The 15,560-nt window shown below is 61.5% G+C and overlaps 3 protein-coding genes across 4 annotated transcripts; 2 read left to right on the top strand and 1 right to left on the bottom strand.

The window, feature by feature from the left end:
* The first annotated feature begins 46 nt into the window (after nucleotides 1–46).
* EXOSC6 (exosome component 6) lies at nucleotides 47–1,673 on the top strand. The gene has a single exon (XM_068202982.1). It carries the CDS (start codon nucleotides 106–108, stop codon nucleotides 934–936), a length of 831 nt encoding a protein of 276 aa, XP_068059083.1. The 5' UTR covers nucleotides 47–105; the 3' UTR covers nucleotides 937–1,673.
* Nucleotides 1,674–3,912: 2,239 nt separating this feature from the next.
* Nucleotides 3,913–9,406, bottom strand: LOC137481301 (C-type lectin domain family 18 member A-like). Its single transcript, XM_068202975.1, is given in 11 exon segments — nucleotides 3,913–4,479; nucleotides 4,642–4,908; nucleotides 4,986–5,115; nucleotides 5,254–5,360; nucleotides 5,485–5,577; nucleotides 5,729–5,836; nucleotides 5,922–6,043; nucleotides 6,497–6,594; nucleotides 6,664–6,888; nucleotides 7,481–7,572; nucleotides 8,258–9,406. Coding segments are annotated over 11 exon segments (1,380 nt in total). The 5' UTR covers nucleotides 8,358–9,406; the 3' UTR covers nucleotides 3,913–4,441.
* LOC137481299 (fibulin-7-like) lies at nucleotides 8,440–13,595 on the top strand. 2 transcript variants are annotated; one of them, XM_068202972.1, is made up of 9 exons: nucleotides 8,440–8,558; nucleotides 10,045–10,246; nucleotides 10,689–10,845; nucleotides 11,008–11,178; nucleotides 11,348–11,473; nucleotides 11,630–11,752; nucleotides 11,851–11,988; nucleotides 12,078–12,216; nucleotides 12,903–13,595. In XM_068202972.1, the coding sequence occupies exons 2-9, from the start codon at nucleotides 10,178–10,180 to the stop codon at nucleotides 13,261–13,263; spliced, it is 1,284 nt and encodes a 427-aa protein (XP_068059073.1). In that variant the 5' UTR covers nucleotides 8,440–8,558; nucleotides 10,045–10,177; the 3' UTR covers nucleotides 13,264–13,595. The 2 variants fall into 2 exon arrangements, with proteins under 2 accessions (XP_068059073.1, XP_068059072.1); XM_068202971.1 differs by having other exon boundaries at nucleotides 10,689–11,178.
* The last annotated feature ends 1,965 nt before the right edge of the window (nucleotides 13,596–15,560 follow it).

Here is a 15,560-nt window from a genome sequence, read left to right as displayed (position 1 = left end):
TGCAGGCGGGAGGGGTGGGGTGGGATCCCGCCGCCAGTCACAGCTTGTGCCCGCCTCCTGCTCGGGCCCGCCCCGTCGCCGCCCTCTCACGGCGTCCCGCCGAACATGCCGCTGGATCACCGCCGCCTGCGCGGCCCGGAGGAGTCGCAGCCGCCGGCGCTGTGGGCAGCGACCGCGGCCGAGGATGAGGAGGGCGCGGGGGCGGCGCCGCGGGACCCCTGTGCCCTACGGCCGCTGTTCGCGCGGGCCGGGCTGCTGAGCCAGGCGCAGGGCTCGGCCTACGTGGAGCTGGGTAGCGGCACCAAGGTGCTCTGCGCCGCCTGGGGCCCGCGGGAGGCGGCCGAGCCCGGCCCGGGCCGGCTGCTCTGCGAGTTCCGCCGGGCGCCGTTCGCGGGGCGTGGGGCGCGGGGCCGGCCGGGCGCGGCGGCGGAGCGGGAGGCGGAGCGGGAGGCGGCGGCGGCGCTGCGGGAGGCGCTGGAGCCGGCGGTGCGGCTGGGCCGCTACCCGCGGGCCCGCCTGGCCGTCAGCGCGCTGCTGCTGCAGGACGGCGGCTCGGCGCTGGCCGCCGCCGTCAGCGCCGCCGCCCTGGCGCTGGCGGACGCGGGCGTGGAGATGTACGACCTGGCCGTGGGCTGCGCGCTGTGCCGGCCGCCCGCGCCCGCCGCCTCGTGGATGCTGCAGCCCGCCGAGCCCGAGGAGCGCCGCGCCGCCGCCCGCCTCACGCTGGCCCTGCTGCCCGCCCTCAACCAGGTGTCGGCCGTGCTGGGCGGCGGCCGGGGCGGCCCGCCCGAGGACTGGGCGCAGGCTCTGCGGCTCGGCCTCGATGGCTGCCACCGGCAGTACCCGGTGCTGCGGCAGAGCCTGCTGCGGGCCGCCCAGCGCCGCGATGCCGCCGCCGCCGCCACCGCCGCTGCCGCCGCCGCCACCAGTGCCTGAGTGCCCGTGAGACCTGCGTCCCCCAGTCTGGGGATGGAGCATCTCCCAGAGCCCGCCCAAGCTGCTTTCAATGCTGCCGGAGACCCCTGGAGCCTGCCTGATCTACACGCCACTGTTGGGGATTAAAATAAGTTTACTTTTAGAATCTTAAAAGTTTATTAAGTTTAACTGTAACTGCTGGTGAACCCCCAGACCCAGCCTGATCCGTGCCTCGTGCTGCTGGAGACTGGATGAGCCAACCTTTGCGCTGCTGGAGACCCCTCGTGTTGCCCACACAGCTGGAGGCCCAAGAACTGCCCAAGGACACGAGAATCTGCACCCCCCACACACTGCCTGAGCACCCCAGAGTGCACCCGAGAAGCCCTTGTGTTGCAGGAGACCATTCTCAACTGGCACCACAGGACCCAAACAGCCTTGCATGCTGCTGAATCTCCCCAAGAACAACCTCCATGCTGCCTCAGCAGCCAGGGCCTGTCCAAGACCACCCTCCAAGCACTTGCTGGCACTCTAGACCCTGCATCTCCACCCGGGCTGGTCACATCACCAGGCTGAAACCCTCATGCCAAGCTCCCCACCATAACCGTCTGTGCAGGCAGCACTCAGGCAGCACCAGGCAGGAACCACATCATGGCATGGACTGCACATCCCTTGGACTTCTTGCCCAGGCAGTGCTTCAGGGTGGCAGAGTTGTGTTTTGTTAGTTTTTTCATAATAATAAATTGTATTTTTTCTGGTGAGTCTTCTGCCTGCATGGCCCTCCTGGGGCCTCTGCCAGCCATGGGCAGAGATAGAAAGATGCACTTCTACAATCGGGGTCACCCTCTCTACTTCCACTGTCCTTGAGGAGTTCAGTGGGAGCTGGGTGCTTCCTTGGAATCTGATTATTCCTGGGGATGGAGTGGAGCAGGTGGTCTTGTCTGCCAAGCTGCACCATGGTGGGCTGGTAGGGAATATTCTGGGTATTTTCCATTGGGATATGGGGCAGAGCTGCACTCGTACCTCTGGCTGGAGCTGAAGGAAAGGCAGCATCCAAGAAAGCCCTCAGAACTGGGGGCTGTGTCTGGCAGCACATAAAATGGGGTACAAAACTGTGCACTTCAGATGCTAAAAACTGCATTGGAGTCGAATAACCAGAGAAAAGAAATACAAATTATTTTTCTTTCCAATACAATGCACTCTTTTACCAGAGCAAATTAGAAATACAGAACAAGATCCTTCCAGTGAGAGAAGGACAACTGAGAAATGAGGGACATGGAACAGGACTCTTTGGGTGCAGGCCAGGGGCCCTCATAAAGCTCTTACTAGAGTCCTGCTGGCTGCAGATGCAATGCCTGCCTGAGAACAGCCTGTGGAAAACCAGTAAGGAAAACACATTGGGCAGCTGGGGCAAATGGGAGTGATTGGGTTGGCCATCACCACCCCTGTGTGCCTCTGCAGAGCTGTCTGTCCTTGAGGGACAGCATTTAAAGGCCACAATTGCAACTGACATTGACATACAATCATAGATCTCCCAGGATGGGATATCCACAGCTTCTCTGGGCAACCTGTGCCAGAGCCTCACCACCCTCATAGGAAAGAATTTATTCCTGATGTCCATCCTAAACTTGGCCTCTGACAGTGTGAAGCCATTACTGGGGGGCAACATCTGTTGCAGGTGTGGAAATCACAGGGCTCTGTTTGCTCTCCCATGCCTTCAGATGGGGAAGGGGAATCCCCACACCCCATTAATGACACACACCAGGACAAGCATGGTGAGGACGCCAAATGGCACCTGTGCCCTTTGGCACCAGGTGATGCTCCAAGAGCCCTGTTGGGCTGAGGCAGGGATGTCCCTACCTATGCCTCCCAGCTGGAGTAGCCAGAGGTGAGAGTGACAGAGAGCAGGGGAGGAAGGGGAGGCAGGTGTGGGACAGTCCCCAGCCCCCAGTGCAGCCCCCACCCCACATACAGGCACTCACTGGTACAGGCTGCTGCTGTGCGTCCCGCGCCCCGCACGCCGCGTCCCGCACTCCGCACCCCGCGTCCCGCACCCCGCGTCCCGCGCCCCGCACGCCGCGTCCCGCACCCCGCACCCCGCGTCCCGCACCCCGCGTCCCGCACTCCGCACCCCGCGTCCCGCACCCCGCGTCCCGCACCCGACCGAGCGCGCCGCCACCGGGCGCTACCACCGCCGGGCGGGAGGGTCGCGGGCCGCACCACCGAGGCGCGACAGGGGACACCACGCCCCGCACGGGGTCTGTGGCAGCCCCGCTGTCTGTCCCTGCCCGCACCACTGCCGGCACCGCGGGGACCGGGCTCATCGTCCTCCGGGGATCGCAAGCCTCAGCCTCATCTTCCCTGGGCTCCTTCCAGCTCCATCCTCCTGCCTCACTTGCTGGATTCTGCCCTCGGGATCTCCAGCCTCATTCTCATCCTCCCTGGGCTCCTTTCCACCTCCATCCTCCCCCACCCCCGACCTGCTGGGCCCTGCCCTCCTGGCTGCCGCTTGGTTTCACCCAGGGTTTGCCCAGTTTGCCTGGGGCCCCAAGCCCAGCCCAGCGATGTGAATGGTGCCTTCTCTCGGCTGAGACCATGCACAACCAACAGCTCATGAAACACCCTGGATGAAGATATTTTCATTCCCACCCCAGCCCAGCACTGGATGAGGCTGTTATGACAGGAGGGGGGTGGTGGCATGTTGCCTCCAAAAGCACCCACTGACACCCACCAGTGCTGGGGGCACGGGCTTGCACCCAGCACATGGGGTGCTGTGACCTGGGGCCATCCTGGGCTGGAAGAAGCAGCTCTTGGCTAACACCATCTCTCCAAGGCAACCCCACATGCTGAAGACAAGCTCAGCCAAGGCTGGCCTTGGATCCAGCAACCCCAGAACCCACTCCAGAGATGAAACTGGAGGTTCCATCCAGTGCAGGCAGGATGTGGAGTGTGGCTAAGGAGAGTCTGGCTGTCTTAGAGGAGGAAAAAGAGACAAATTGCTCTTCCCAAAGGAAAGAAGGTCTTTATTAATGACCAGGCAGATGATGAAGGACCAGATGATGGTGAGAAACCCACCAGGATAGGGTGTTCTCACCCAGGTCAGGAAAATGGCTCAGAGCTCAGCCCAGGCCTTCCTGAGCTATGCCAAGGTCTGCACCCCCAAAGAGCCCCCTTGGCCCCTCGTAACACTGAGCTCACAGTCCAGACACAGCCCAGCTGCCAGTTGTGGAGAAGGACGCTTTTCTACCTGGCTGTTGCAAGGGACATCTGCCCAGGGTGTTGCAGAGTGACCGTGACAGAGGAGGGTGAGGGGCAGAAGAAGATGCTGTGTCAGGGATGCTAACGTACAGCACACCCCTTCTTGCCAGGTCCCAGTGCCATGGGCCCCCTCAGCCCCTCATTCCCTGCACAAGTGAGCTGTGCAGAGATCCTCCTGAGCCATGGTCCGGGCTTTGCACAGCACCAGGGTCCTCCTGAGCCCCAGGTTCAGCACAGCAGCCAGCGCTGGCCGGTTCCCAGGGCTGCCAGCTCAGAGATCCCGCTGCCACAGGGCAATGTGTTCCTGGGCTGCAATGGCGTGTATAGAGTCAGTGCCTCCCCCCCCAGGAGAGACACAGAGGTCTGGGCAGGGCTGGCAACAAGGGACAGACACAGCAGAGCAGGGGATTGGCACCTCCAGGGCCCAGCACGCCCAGGAAGGCACAGGAGGGCTCCCAGGCGCTCACTCACCGAACTGGCAGATGTAACGGTTTCGGGTCTTGCAGCGCTGGTCGTTCCAGTTGAAGGCAGCTGATGCTTGCATCTCCACACAGTTCCCAAACCTGTGTCCCACCAGGATGGTGGTGAAGCCAGTCAGCAGTGACACCATACAGAGTTTGGTGTCCTCTAGATCCACTTACCCCTGGTTGTCCGGCTGCCCAAAAGCAAAGCTGGTGAAGGAAGATGGCTCACCCACATCCCAGCGGAAGGAAGCCTTGGATGTTTTGTAGGTGAGACCTGGGGGACCAGGACTTGGGTTGGCATGTCTGCCAGCATCCCAGGCACTCTGCACTCTGCCTACTGCTGTCTCTCACCGATCCAGAAGTTTCCAGTCTCAAAATCGGTGTCTGTCACCGTGTTACCCATCTCCAAGCGGCTGAGGTAGAAAGCCAGGATGTCCTGAACCTTCTGATTTCTTATCTGGGCCAGCATTGCTCCTTTCTCCTGTGGGGAAGGGAGTGAGTCTGCCCCACCTGCGTGGCCCACACTGCTCCAAGCAGAGGAGAGATGCCGAGAGGCACTGCAAGCATGGGTAGCACTTTTCAGCTGCCCAGAGATGCTTGGAGCACCCCAGGAGTTCACCTGGCATTTAATTTTGGCTCCATAGTAGGTGTCGGCTTCAGGGGACACCATGAAGCAGTCGCTGTCAATCCGCACGTCACAGGCATGGAAGGGGAAATGGATCTTTGCTGGGGACACAGGCAGGAGCAGGTGGGTCCTTGTGCCAGCAGAGATGGGCCCACAGAGGATCCTTTGTCCCACTTTGGGGTCCCCTGCCTGTGGATCACAGCAGTGCAGGGGGTGCAGACTCACTGCCACACTCAGCTCCTCCGTAGCCCGCGTCGCAGAGGCAGGAGCACTCCTCCTTCCTGAACCTTCCGTGGAGGCACTGCCCGCTGCACCTCACTGTGGGCACAGCACTGCATTAGCTGCCAGGGAGCTCGGCAGCTCCTACCTCCTGTGCTGCCCACAGCGGCTGTGCCCATGCATGCCCTGCGCCCGCATACCATGCAGCAGCCACGCACAAGCCTCTGAAGGCTGCACGGTGCCCTCTCACCTTGGCAGTACCTGCCCGTGTAGCCGGGGGGACAGGTGCACTGGCAGCTGCTCATGTCGAGGCGCCCACTATTCCTGCAGCTCATGCGACAGGGGTTCCTAGGCACCTCTGGAAACACCAGACAGCGGGGCATCAGGGGTGGAGGCAGCACCACCAGGGTCATGCAGAGGCCATGGTGACAGGGAGGACTCACCGCAGAGCCCGCCGCTGTGGTCCCAGGACTTGAAGCAGCCAGAGAGGCCAGCGGTGCAGAGGGAGCACCAGGGTCCCTGCTTGTAGGGCAGGATGGGCGTCCCGGCCACCTCCCAGTTGCCCCTGGCCACACAGGCAGCTGGAGGAAGATGCCCCACCCACCCGGGCAAGCCACACCTCTTTCTGGGGCAATCCCACACCCAATTGCAAAGCCATAGCCATTTCTAAATCACCGCCCTGCCTTAGTTCCCCAGCCCCACCCACTTCCAGCGCTCGGTCCCGTCCCCACAGCACTCAGCCCCGCCCACTACAACACACAGCCCCGCCCAGAACATCCAAAGCCTCCCTCTTCTGAAACACGGCCCTATTTGCATTTCCGAGCCCCACCCACATCACCCAGCTCCACCCACTTCACTGCGCAGTCCCAACCACCACCGGGACAAGCTCTCCCTTCCCGTGCCGCACATCCCATAGGTCAGCCCGTGCCCCTACCTAGTTGAGACCCCACCCCCACAGCCAAACCCCGCCCCCTCAGCCCCACCCACCACGCCCCGGCCCCACCCCGCAGCCCCTTACCCCGGCGAGTAGGCGCACGCGAAGGCCTCGCTGGGGCCGTGGGGGCCGGGGCAGCGGTGCCGGCCGCAGCCCAGCTGCCCCGCTGTGGCCCACACCAGCTGTGGGAGAGCGTTTGTCACTGGGGTCCCGGTCCCCAGCAGCCCCCCCCCGTGCCCCTCCATGCCCACCTGGGTGTAGTGGCGGCAGGTGGCATTGCCGGCGCAGCGCCCCGTCCTGTAGTCATAGCGCTGTCCCTCAGCAAACCAGAGCTCCAGCACGGCCCCGAAGCCTCCCGCGCCCGCCGGCAGCAGGACCTCGCTCCAGCCCAGCTGCGGGGCTGGCGGTGGAGCGGGGCCCTCCAGGCAGCTGGCTACCCGTGCCCCTGCCTGCCGCCCCAGCTCCTCGCTCCACTCCTGCGGGGATGAGCATGAGCCACCCGGGGAACAGCCCCAGGGGGTGCAGGGACCACCAAGATGATCAGTCCGGGAGGTGACTGGGGGACTTCAGAGGCTCGACAATGGGTGATGCTGCAAGGGACCCCTAGGGACCCTTCGTGCCCCTGGTGTGGGCAGCTGGGGGTGATGGAAGGACATTGAGGGCCACCACAGGATATGGGAGACACCCCTAGGGACCAGCCCTGCCTTTGGTGTGTTCAGGTGTGAGGTGGTTGGGGAATATCAAGGGCCATAACGGGGAATGGAGGACCCACAAAGGACTCGAAAGAACAAGCCCTGCTGTGTCCTTGCGTGATTAAGAGGCATCAGAGGGACACGGGGGACACCAAAAGGCACCTCAAGGGATCAGCCCTGTTTTTGGTGTGCCCTGGATGTGGCAGTGACATGCTCTTCCCCAGGGGCCCCACACCAGCCAGCCAGCTCTTCTGCTTCGTTAGAGTGTAAGCAAACTACTGTGTATCACCCATGGGCTGTCCCCCTCCCCGGGCATGGGGTGGAAGGTGGATGTGACATCGAAGGTGGGGGACACGGGACCTGCAAGGGGGCTCACCAGCTTCTGCATGTTGGCAGCAGGGGGCTGCACTTTGCTCCTCAACTTGTTGTGCAAAGAGAGCACCAGGAAGGTTTCCTTCGTGCTGAGAGCTGGGGGGACAGCAGGGGATAGGGAAGGGGCCAAGGGGGCTGAGAGGTACAGGTGCCCTCCCCATATCCCTGGCTGTGGCCAGACCCTTCAGGGGCCGTGGGAATTCCCCCTGAAGGGTCCGACCGCAGCCGGGGATACCAGGAAGGCACCCGGGTCTCCATGGAGACTTGAGGAGAGAGAAGAAAGAGCTTTTGGGCTGGGAGCACAAAAGGGGCAAGGGGCCGAGGGTGGAGGGGGGGCAGCCCGCTGGGCCCCTGTCTCACACGGGTGGGCTGAGGCTGCCAGGAATGTACCCCCTCTGTCCCCCTGCCTCTGTCCTGCCAGGATTCAGACCCCACTGGCCATCACTAGCCCCCATCACCAGCTGCAGGACCCCCAGCCCCATTCCATAACTAGCTCCATCCCATTCCCAGCCCCTGAGCCCCCTGGTTCCATTGCAACAGCAGCCCCAGAGCCCCCCAACTCCATCCCATCACCAAGTCCATGCCCCTTCTCCCAGCCCCATTCTGTCCTCAGCCCCTATCACCCACCAAGCCCCCCATTGCCATCCCTGAGTGCCCATCACCCACCCAGTCCCCCACACATCTGGTCTGGCCCAAGGGGACGGTGCTCAGAGTGCACTCATCCCCCAAACCAGCTGCCTCCCAGCCCTGCTGCCAGAGAGGCAGCCCCTCCACCGGTTACCTCCCGGAGCCAGCGGGGACAACTTTTCTGGAGCATCCGACCTCGTCTCACCCACCCTCCACACCAGGAGGCTGCAAACCAGCAGGACCAAGAGCTTCATGTAGGTGCTGGGATGGGGGGAGCAGACCCCCAAGCTCCGGAGGGAGGACTGGGGAGAGCCGAGCCGCCCCGCAGCAGCCCTGGCTTTGGGGCGAGCTCGGCCGTGCGCTCCTGCGTGCCTGCGTGTGTCTGGTTGCAGGATTTGATCCTATTCAGGACTCCAGACAGGCACCGCTGGGCAGCGGGAACAAAAGCTTGACGGGTGAGTAATGGCTCTGTCAAAACAGTTGCTCGCTGGAGCGAATGTGGCAGACAACTCCCGGGGCCCCGGGCTGCAGCCCCGCCGGGATGTCCCGCAGCGGGGTCAGCCCTCCGTGCTCTGCCCCAGCCCCGTGCCCAGCCGGGGTCGGGGTGTGAAGGCAGCAGGAGCAGGGGTCGCAACCGGCACCCACTTTGGGACGCTGGGAGACTGGAAGCCAAGGGGCTGGGGCAGCCAGGGGGCCCCTGCTGCCAGCCTTCCTCCTGCCCCATGAATTAAACATGCCGGGGAGGTAACACACACCGCTGCAGGCATGAAGCCAAATACCCGCTCCGGAGAGCTGGGCAGCGTGGTTACAGGGTGGGAGGATGTGAGAGCCGGGGGGCCGGCGGCGGGAGAGATGCTGGGCCTAAGGGGACCAGGTCTCGGTGGGCACCTGGAGTCAAGCAGGGGTCCCACAGCCCAGGCTGCTCAGGAGGCTCAACAGCACCACAAGAGCTCTGCCCCAGCACAGGACGTGCAGAACCCATGGCAGGTGCTCCCCTGGCACAGGGCAGAGGTGAGGGCTTCAGACATCCCTGCTCAGGATTCTGAAATGCCACAGGCAGGAGGGACTGGGAGCATCCTACGCACCAGCTGTCAGGGCTGAGCTGTGTGTCAGCATAAACCCAGCTGTAAATGCTTCAGTTCCCTCAGCCTGAGTCTAAACCTGACCCTGGCCTGAACCCTGGCACTAATGCTAATGCCAACCCCAACTCTCATACACACCCTCCTGCTAATAAGGATCGGAACCCTTGGCACTGATCCTAACACTAACATTAACCCTAACAAAAAAACTAACTTTAGCTGTAACAATTGCTTTAATGCTAATCAAAACATTAAACTTAATGCTAACTCCAAACGGAATACTAATGCTAACCCCAACCCTAACCCAAACTCTAATTCTAACCCTAATCCTAACCTCATCCCTAGCCCTAATGGTGACTCAAATATTAACCCTGACCCTTATGTTAATGTGGACCATAACACCAACTGCACCCCAGCTCCAGGCTGCAGCAGCACCCTGGGGTTCCCCTCTGAACTCCAGCCAGGGCTGAGCTCACCCCAGCAAAGCTGTGCTGAGTCCAGTGAGTCCGCAGCATTCCTGGGCTACTCTTCCCAGTAGTCCCAGCCCCACCGGTGAGCAGAACCCCCACACAGACCCCAAAGTCATCTTTTCTCCCAGGAGACTTTCCCAGGCTTAGCTAGTGCACGGGATTAGCCTCATCCTGCATCTCTGCGTGCCGGAGAGCCCCAGAGCCAGGACTGGCCGTGTGGTGAGCCCAGCACCACCAGTACCACCGTAAGTGCCGTGACAGCCACTGCCTGGCCCCGATATCTGCTGGCCCTGGGACATGAAAGGCCCCAAAGCCTCTGATGTGCAGAGAGGGAAAGGAACGGAAGGGAAGGGAGAGGCTAGAGCCAGTGCCAAGGGGAAACTTTCCTACAGCTCGGCCTCAGGCAGGGGAAAAACCAACAAACACATGGGCACAGGCTGCGGATAAATCCCTGCGAGTGCAGGAACGCGGCTGTGAGCAGAAACGGACCGTCAGCGTCTTGCCCCTGTAGTCAGCCCCGGCGTGATGCTCCTCATCCCACTGCCAGCCTGGCTGGCTCTGGGCATCCTGCAGCTGCCCCTTGGCAGCTCCCAGGTAAGGACCCACATTCCCTCCCCTCCAGCCCCCCAGCACACCTCCCTTTCTGGGCTGCTCAGCACCTACCTCTCACACCCCAGCACCCCGACACCAGCCCGGAGTGGGGGGTACGGCACAGCCACAGCACCTGTGGAGCTGCCAGGGCCAGGGGGATGGTCATGGGGCTTTTCTCCTGCAGCAGTGAGATGATACATGCACTCAGGGCATGCAGCTGCTCCACAGCATCCACGTACCAGAGCAGGATCGGGAGGTGGGGGCTGAGGCTGGAGCAGACACGGAGCCAGGGTCAGACCCTAACCAGGATGGGAAGGGGCTCTGTCCAGGGCAGGACATCCAAACCAACCCTAAAGATGCTGGCTGCTTGGAAGGGTCCTCCCAGGCTGTGGCAGAATGGCAGGGGAACCCAGTGGATGATGGAGGTGTCTCCATGATCCCCCAGGAATGCCTGAACCGGCAGCAGGCGCTCAGCGTGGTGCAGCAGATGCAGAAGCTGCTGGTGGCACAGGAGGCCGCCCACCTGCAGGGCACCCGTGGGCTCCGGCATCAGCTTTCCATCCTCCAAAGCCACCTCCAGAGACCAGCCACCAAACACAACGGTAATCCTGGCTGGTCACCACCATGGGTGACATCCCATGGGGCCAGCTCTGATCCCTGGCTCCACACAAACAGCCTGCGCAAGGGACCCCCAGCTCCCTGTCAGGCTGGGGTTGGCTCCAGGCTGGCAGTGCCCATCCCCACCCATGTCTGTCTGTCCACAGAGATGTGTCCGCAGCTGGCAGTGCCCCTGAATGGACGGATGCTGGGCCGGAGCCTGCGGGTGGGCCACGAGGTTCACTTCATCTGCGACGCCGGCTTCCGGCTGGTGGGCTCGGAGACACGCGCCTGCCGGCACAACCGCACCTGGAGCGGCACCCAACCCTTCTGCAGAAGTGAAGTGCAACAGGGTTGGGGTGCCATGAGCTCCACCCTCCCCACGGGCCCCTCTGTCACCCTGAGCTGTGGGGTTCCATTGCTCTGCCCAGAGGCTGCAGCAATGAGCACCAGGGTTGGACACGGATGCACTTCTCCAGCTGATGCTCACAAGCTCCTTCTCCCTAGGTATTGATGACTGCTCCAGCAACCCGTGTGCCAACAGCGGGACCTGCGTGGATGGCAACCAGAGCTACACGTGCCTCTGCCCCCCAGGCTGGTCAGGCCCCAGCTGCCAGAGCCCCATCTACTCCTGTAGGTGCCTGGGTTTGGGCTGCGGAGGATGGGGATTCTCATGGGGACAGTACCTGGCCATGCTGTGCCTGTCTCCCCCTTCCCTGGCATCCTCTGGTATCTTGGCCCCCACCATCTCCCTATGCCCCAGCATGTGACACCTGCTGTCCCCTGCAGACTGGGTGACACTGAGCAACACCTCCTTCAGCCGCCAGCCCCGCTGTGCCGAGGGCCGCTCGGGCTCCCGGCGCTGCAGCTGTGACACCGGCTTCCAGCTGCAACCTGGTGGTGTGTGCCAAGGTAAAAGGGGGGGTGAAGAGGGTGAGATGATGGAGGGTGGGGAACCAAGGCTTGGTGGCAATGGGACCTCTGGCCATTCCTCACTTTGTCCACCCTAGATGTGGATGAATGCCAGCTCTACCAGTCCAGCCCCCAGACACAGATTTGCCTCCATGACTGCCTCAACCTCCCTGGCTCCTACCGCTGCCTCTGCCCCCCTGGGTACCTGCTCCACGCTGACCGCAATGCCTGTGAGGGTAAGAACCCAGGGTGCAGGGCAGGGAGCCTCCCACGGGAAGAGGGGTGCAGTGGGGACAGCCCCGCTCACCCAGTGTCACCACCACAGACGTGAATGAGTGTGCTGGGAAGCAGCACAACTGCAGCCAGGGTGACCTCTGCATCAACACCTTCGGGGGCCACCGCTGCGTGCGCCCCAAGTGCCCCCCACCGCGCCACAACACCAGCTATGTCAAGACCTCTGCCTTGTAAGTACCCTACTGTGCGTGGCTCGGGCCGTGTCGTGCCCTGTCCCAGGGTCGTGCTGTGGGCTGGAGGCTGTATTGTGTCACCCAGGGGCAGCAGGGAGAGTACCAGCCAGCACTGGTAGCAAATTGCCACATGGGTGCTCAGGTGTGCTTGGCATGCTCCCTGATGGTCTTGGGATGCTGGGGGTGCAGGTGGGAGCACCCCAATACGTGGTGGCTTTATCCAGGATCCTGGCCCCTCTCAGAGACCCAGCCTGAGGGGAATGATGCTGATTTTCCTCTGCAGCACATCCATGTGGTGCCCTCAGCTGCCTTTCAGCAGTCCCAGCCATCCCACTCTTGAGATTAAACTGCTTTGTGCTACCCAAATAGAGGAGCATCCCTGATCCTGACAGATTCCTCTTCAGGAGCCATATCTGGCCCCATCCCTGACCTTCAGCGCTGGGACTGTGGCACCCACCCAGTCCCAGCCTCAGAGCTGTGTCCCTGCAAGCCATGGCATTTTCCTGGCAGAAACAGGGATGACGAAGAGATACGATGATGGGCACACTTGGATGTGGCACAGGACCAACAGCAGGGCTGGAAATGCTGCCTGTGGCACAGGCTGGGCTTGTGTGCAAGGATGAGGGCAGCTCCCTGAGAGCCAAACCACGGCACTGAGCGGTGACACCCTTCTCTCCTGGCAGCCAGTGCGAGAGGAACCCCTGCCCCATGGACAGCCGAGCCTGCCACCTGGCTGCCAGCTCCATCTCCTTCCACTACCTGCCACTCCAGGCCAACCGCACTGTGCCCCGAGTCCTCTTCAAGATGTCCACCACCCGCTTCGTGGGGGACAGCCTGCGCTTCGCCATCACGGGTGGACGGGGCCAGGGCGTCTTCGCTGTGCGGCGCTCAGACCGGCAGACGGGAGAGCTGCTGCTCACCAGCCCCGTGGCGGGGCCAGCCACGCTGGAGGTGGAGCTGGAGATGAGCGAGTTCTCCCACAAAGTCCTCCTGGGCAAGCACATCTTCAAAGTCACAGCCTTTGTGTCCCCATATGTGTTTTAATTCCTTTTGGAGGCAGGTGTGGGGCCATGGCAGGGCCTCTCCTAGGGGGAATGGAGCAGGTTCAGCTCAGTGGTCCCACTTTTTGTCCCACTGGAGATATCCCTCTGCCATAATGCTTTCTCATAGCCATCACAGCAAAACTGTGTCCCTATAGTAAAAAACCCGTGGCCAATGGAAGGACCAGCCTGGGGGTGCCTGCCTCTGCCAGGCCCCTTCCTCTCTGCCCACATGACACACAGAGTGGAAAGACAGAGTGAGCCAACAGCACTTGGCACACAGATTCAGCTTCTTGTATCTTGTAATATCTAATAAAAGAAAAGTGGCTGTAGGAAGGGTGTCCTCCTTGCTCTATGTTTTGTCCTTCTGGGGCAAGGCTCCTGGGGACTGTTGGTGGCTGTGCTAATGGCAGGGTCACCTCGCAGGGCTTGGGGTGAGCTACCAATAGAGCTACCAAGCCCATCCAGGGTCCTGCAGTGTCCATGCCCCTCCCAGCACTGCTGTTCCTGGGGCCACACTGAAGAGTCCCCCAGCATAAAAATGGGAGATGGGCTGAACAGAGAATCACAGAATGCTTTGGGTTGGAAGGGATCATCTTGTGCCAACTGCACTGCCATGGGCAGGCACAACTTCCAACACGCTGCCCTGAACATCCTGCACAGCCAAGACTGTCCTCAGCTGCCTTGGCAGTGCCTGGAAAGCACAGCAGGGCTCCCTGGCACTGGTGAGCAGGGGATAGTGACAGGGCCTGCCCATCCTTGTGTGCAGGAGGCCTCCCTCTGCAGCAGCTCTGACACGAGCTGGTCAAAACTGCAGCTCCCCAGCTGGCCAAGCACTCGAGCTGTCCCCCTGCACCCATCTGGAGGAGGGTGGGCTGTGAGAACAAGTGGGGTGCAGCACCGCACACCCCTGGGACACCTCCTGTCACCGCCAGCACGGCCAGACCCCTGCGCAGGGAGAGCAGCTGGGGGTTGAAAAGGTGACGAGGGCCTTTGGGGACAGCGAGAGAAGGACACGCCACCCCCGGGCCGCCCTTCGCTCCGCACACAGAACCCTTCTCAGCGAGTGTCCGGCCAGAGCCCCTCGCACAAAGCAGCCGCTGTGCGCACACCCATAAAGAGCTCCTTGTGCCCGCCGCCGGCACGGCCACCGGCTTCCGCCGCGCTCCGCTCGGCCGCTCCGCTGGAGCCGGCGGAAAAGCCTCCCCAGGGCCAGCAGAGGTGCGGGCCGGGCCGGGCCGGGCCGGGCTGGGGGGGCCGCCACGGCTGTGTCACCAAAACCCGCAGCTGGCCCGTGCCCACTGCGGCGGCGGGCTGGGATGAAAAGTCGGGAATTACGGAGTAAATATTTATCCCTGCACATGAGGCGTCCCAGCCAAAACGGACACCACAAACGGCGGTTTGCGCAGGTTTTCTTCTAGCCTTGAAACCTTCGGGTACAACTGGACTAGTCACTGACACCCACGTCACTAATGACAACAAATTTTGCGAAGGTCACTACAAGAAGGACGTGGAGGTGTTGTAGCGAGCCCAGAGAAGGGCAATGGAGCTGGGGAAGCTGAAGCACAAGTCTGGTGAGGAGCTAATGAGGGAGCTGGGAGAGCTCAGCCTGGAGAACGGGAGTCTCAAGGGGGACCTTATCACTCAACAAGTCCCTCACAGCAGGGTGAGCCAGGGGGGATCGGGTTCTTCTCCCAGGTAACAAATGATAGGACAAGAGGAAATGGCCTCAAGCTGTGTCAGTAGAGGTTTAGTTAGAGGTTTAGTTGGATATTAGCTCAAATGTCTTCATGGAAAAAGTGGCCAGGCGCTGAGACAGGCTCAGGAAGTGGTGAAATCATCATCCCTGGAAGTGCTCATAAGGTGTGGGGATGTGGTAGCTGGGGACAAGGCCGTGTGGTGAACACAGCAGTGCTGGGTTAGTGGTTGGACTGGATCTTTAGAGAGCTTTTCCAACCTCACTGCTTCTATGATTCTGTTTTCCCAGTGTTCTTGCTGCTTGCCTGGGGGTGCACTGAAATGAAATGTTTGCAGCACCAAACCTGCCAGACTTCAGGAAGTATTTGGACAATGCTCTCAGACACATGGTGTGATTTTTGGGGTAGTCCTGGGCAGGGTAAGGAGTTGGACTTGATGTTCCTTGTGAATCCCTTCCAACTCAGGATAATCCATGATTCCATGATCCAAACATCCCCAGAATCCATCTTGCTGGAATTGCTGATGACAGACAGTGCTAGGAGGGTTTCAAATCCATCAAATGCTATGTTATCCTGGTTGCCATGGGGTATCCTTAATCCTTCA

This window comes from Anomalospiza imberbis, chromosome 12 (assembly GCF_031753505.1).
Source record: "Anomalospiza imberbis isolate Cuckoo-Finch-1a 21T00152 chromosome 12, ASM3175350v1, whole genome shotgun sequence".
Classification (NCBI taxonomy): domain Eukaryota; kingdom Metazoa; phylum Chordata; class Aves; order Passeriformes; family Viduidae; genus Anomalospiza; species Anomalospiza imberbis.
This window is presented reverse-complemented; position numbering and strand designations above follow the sequence as displayed.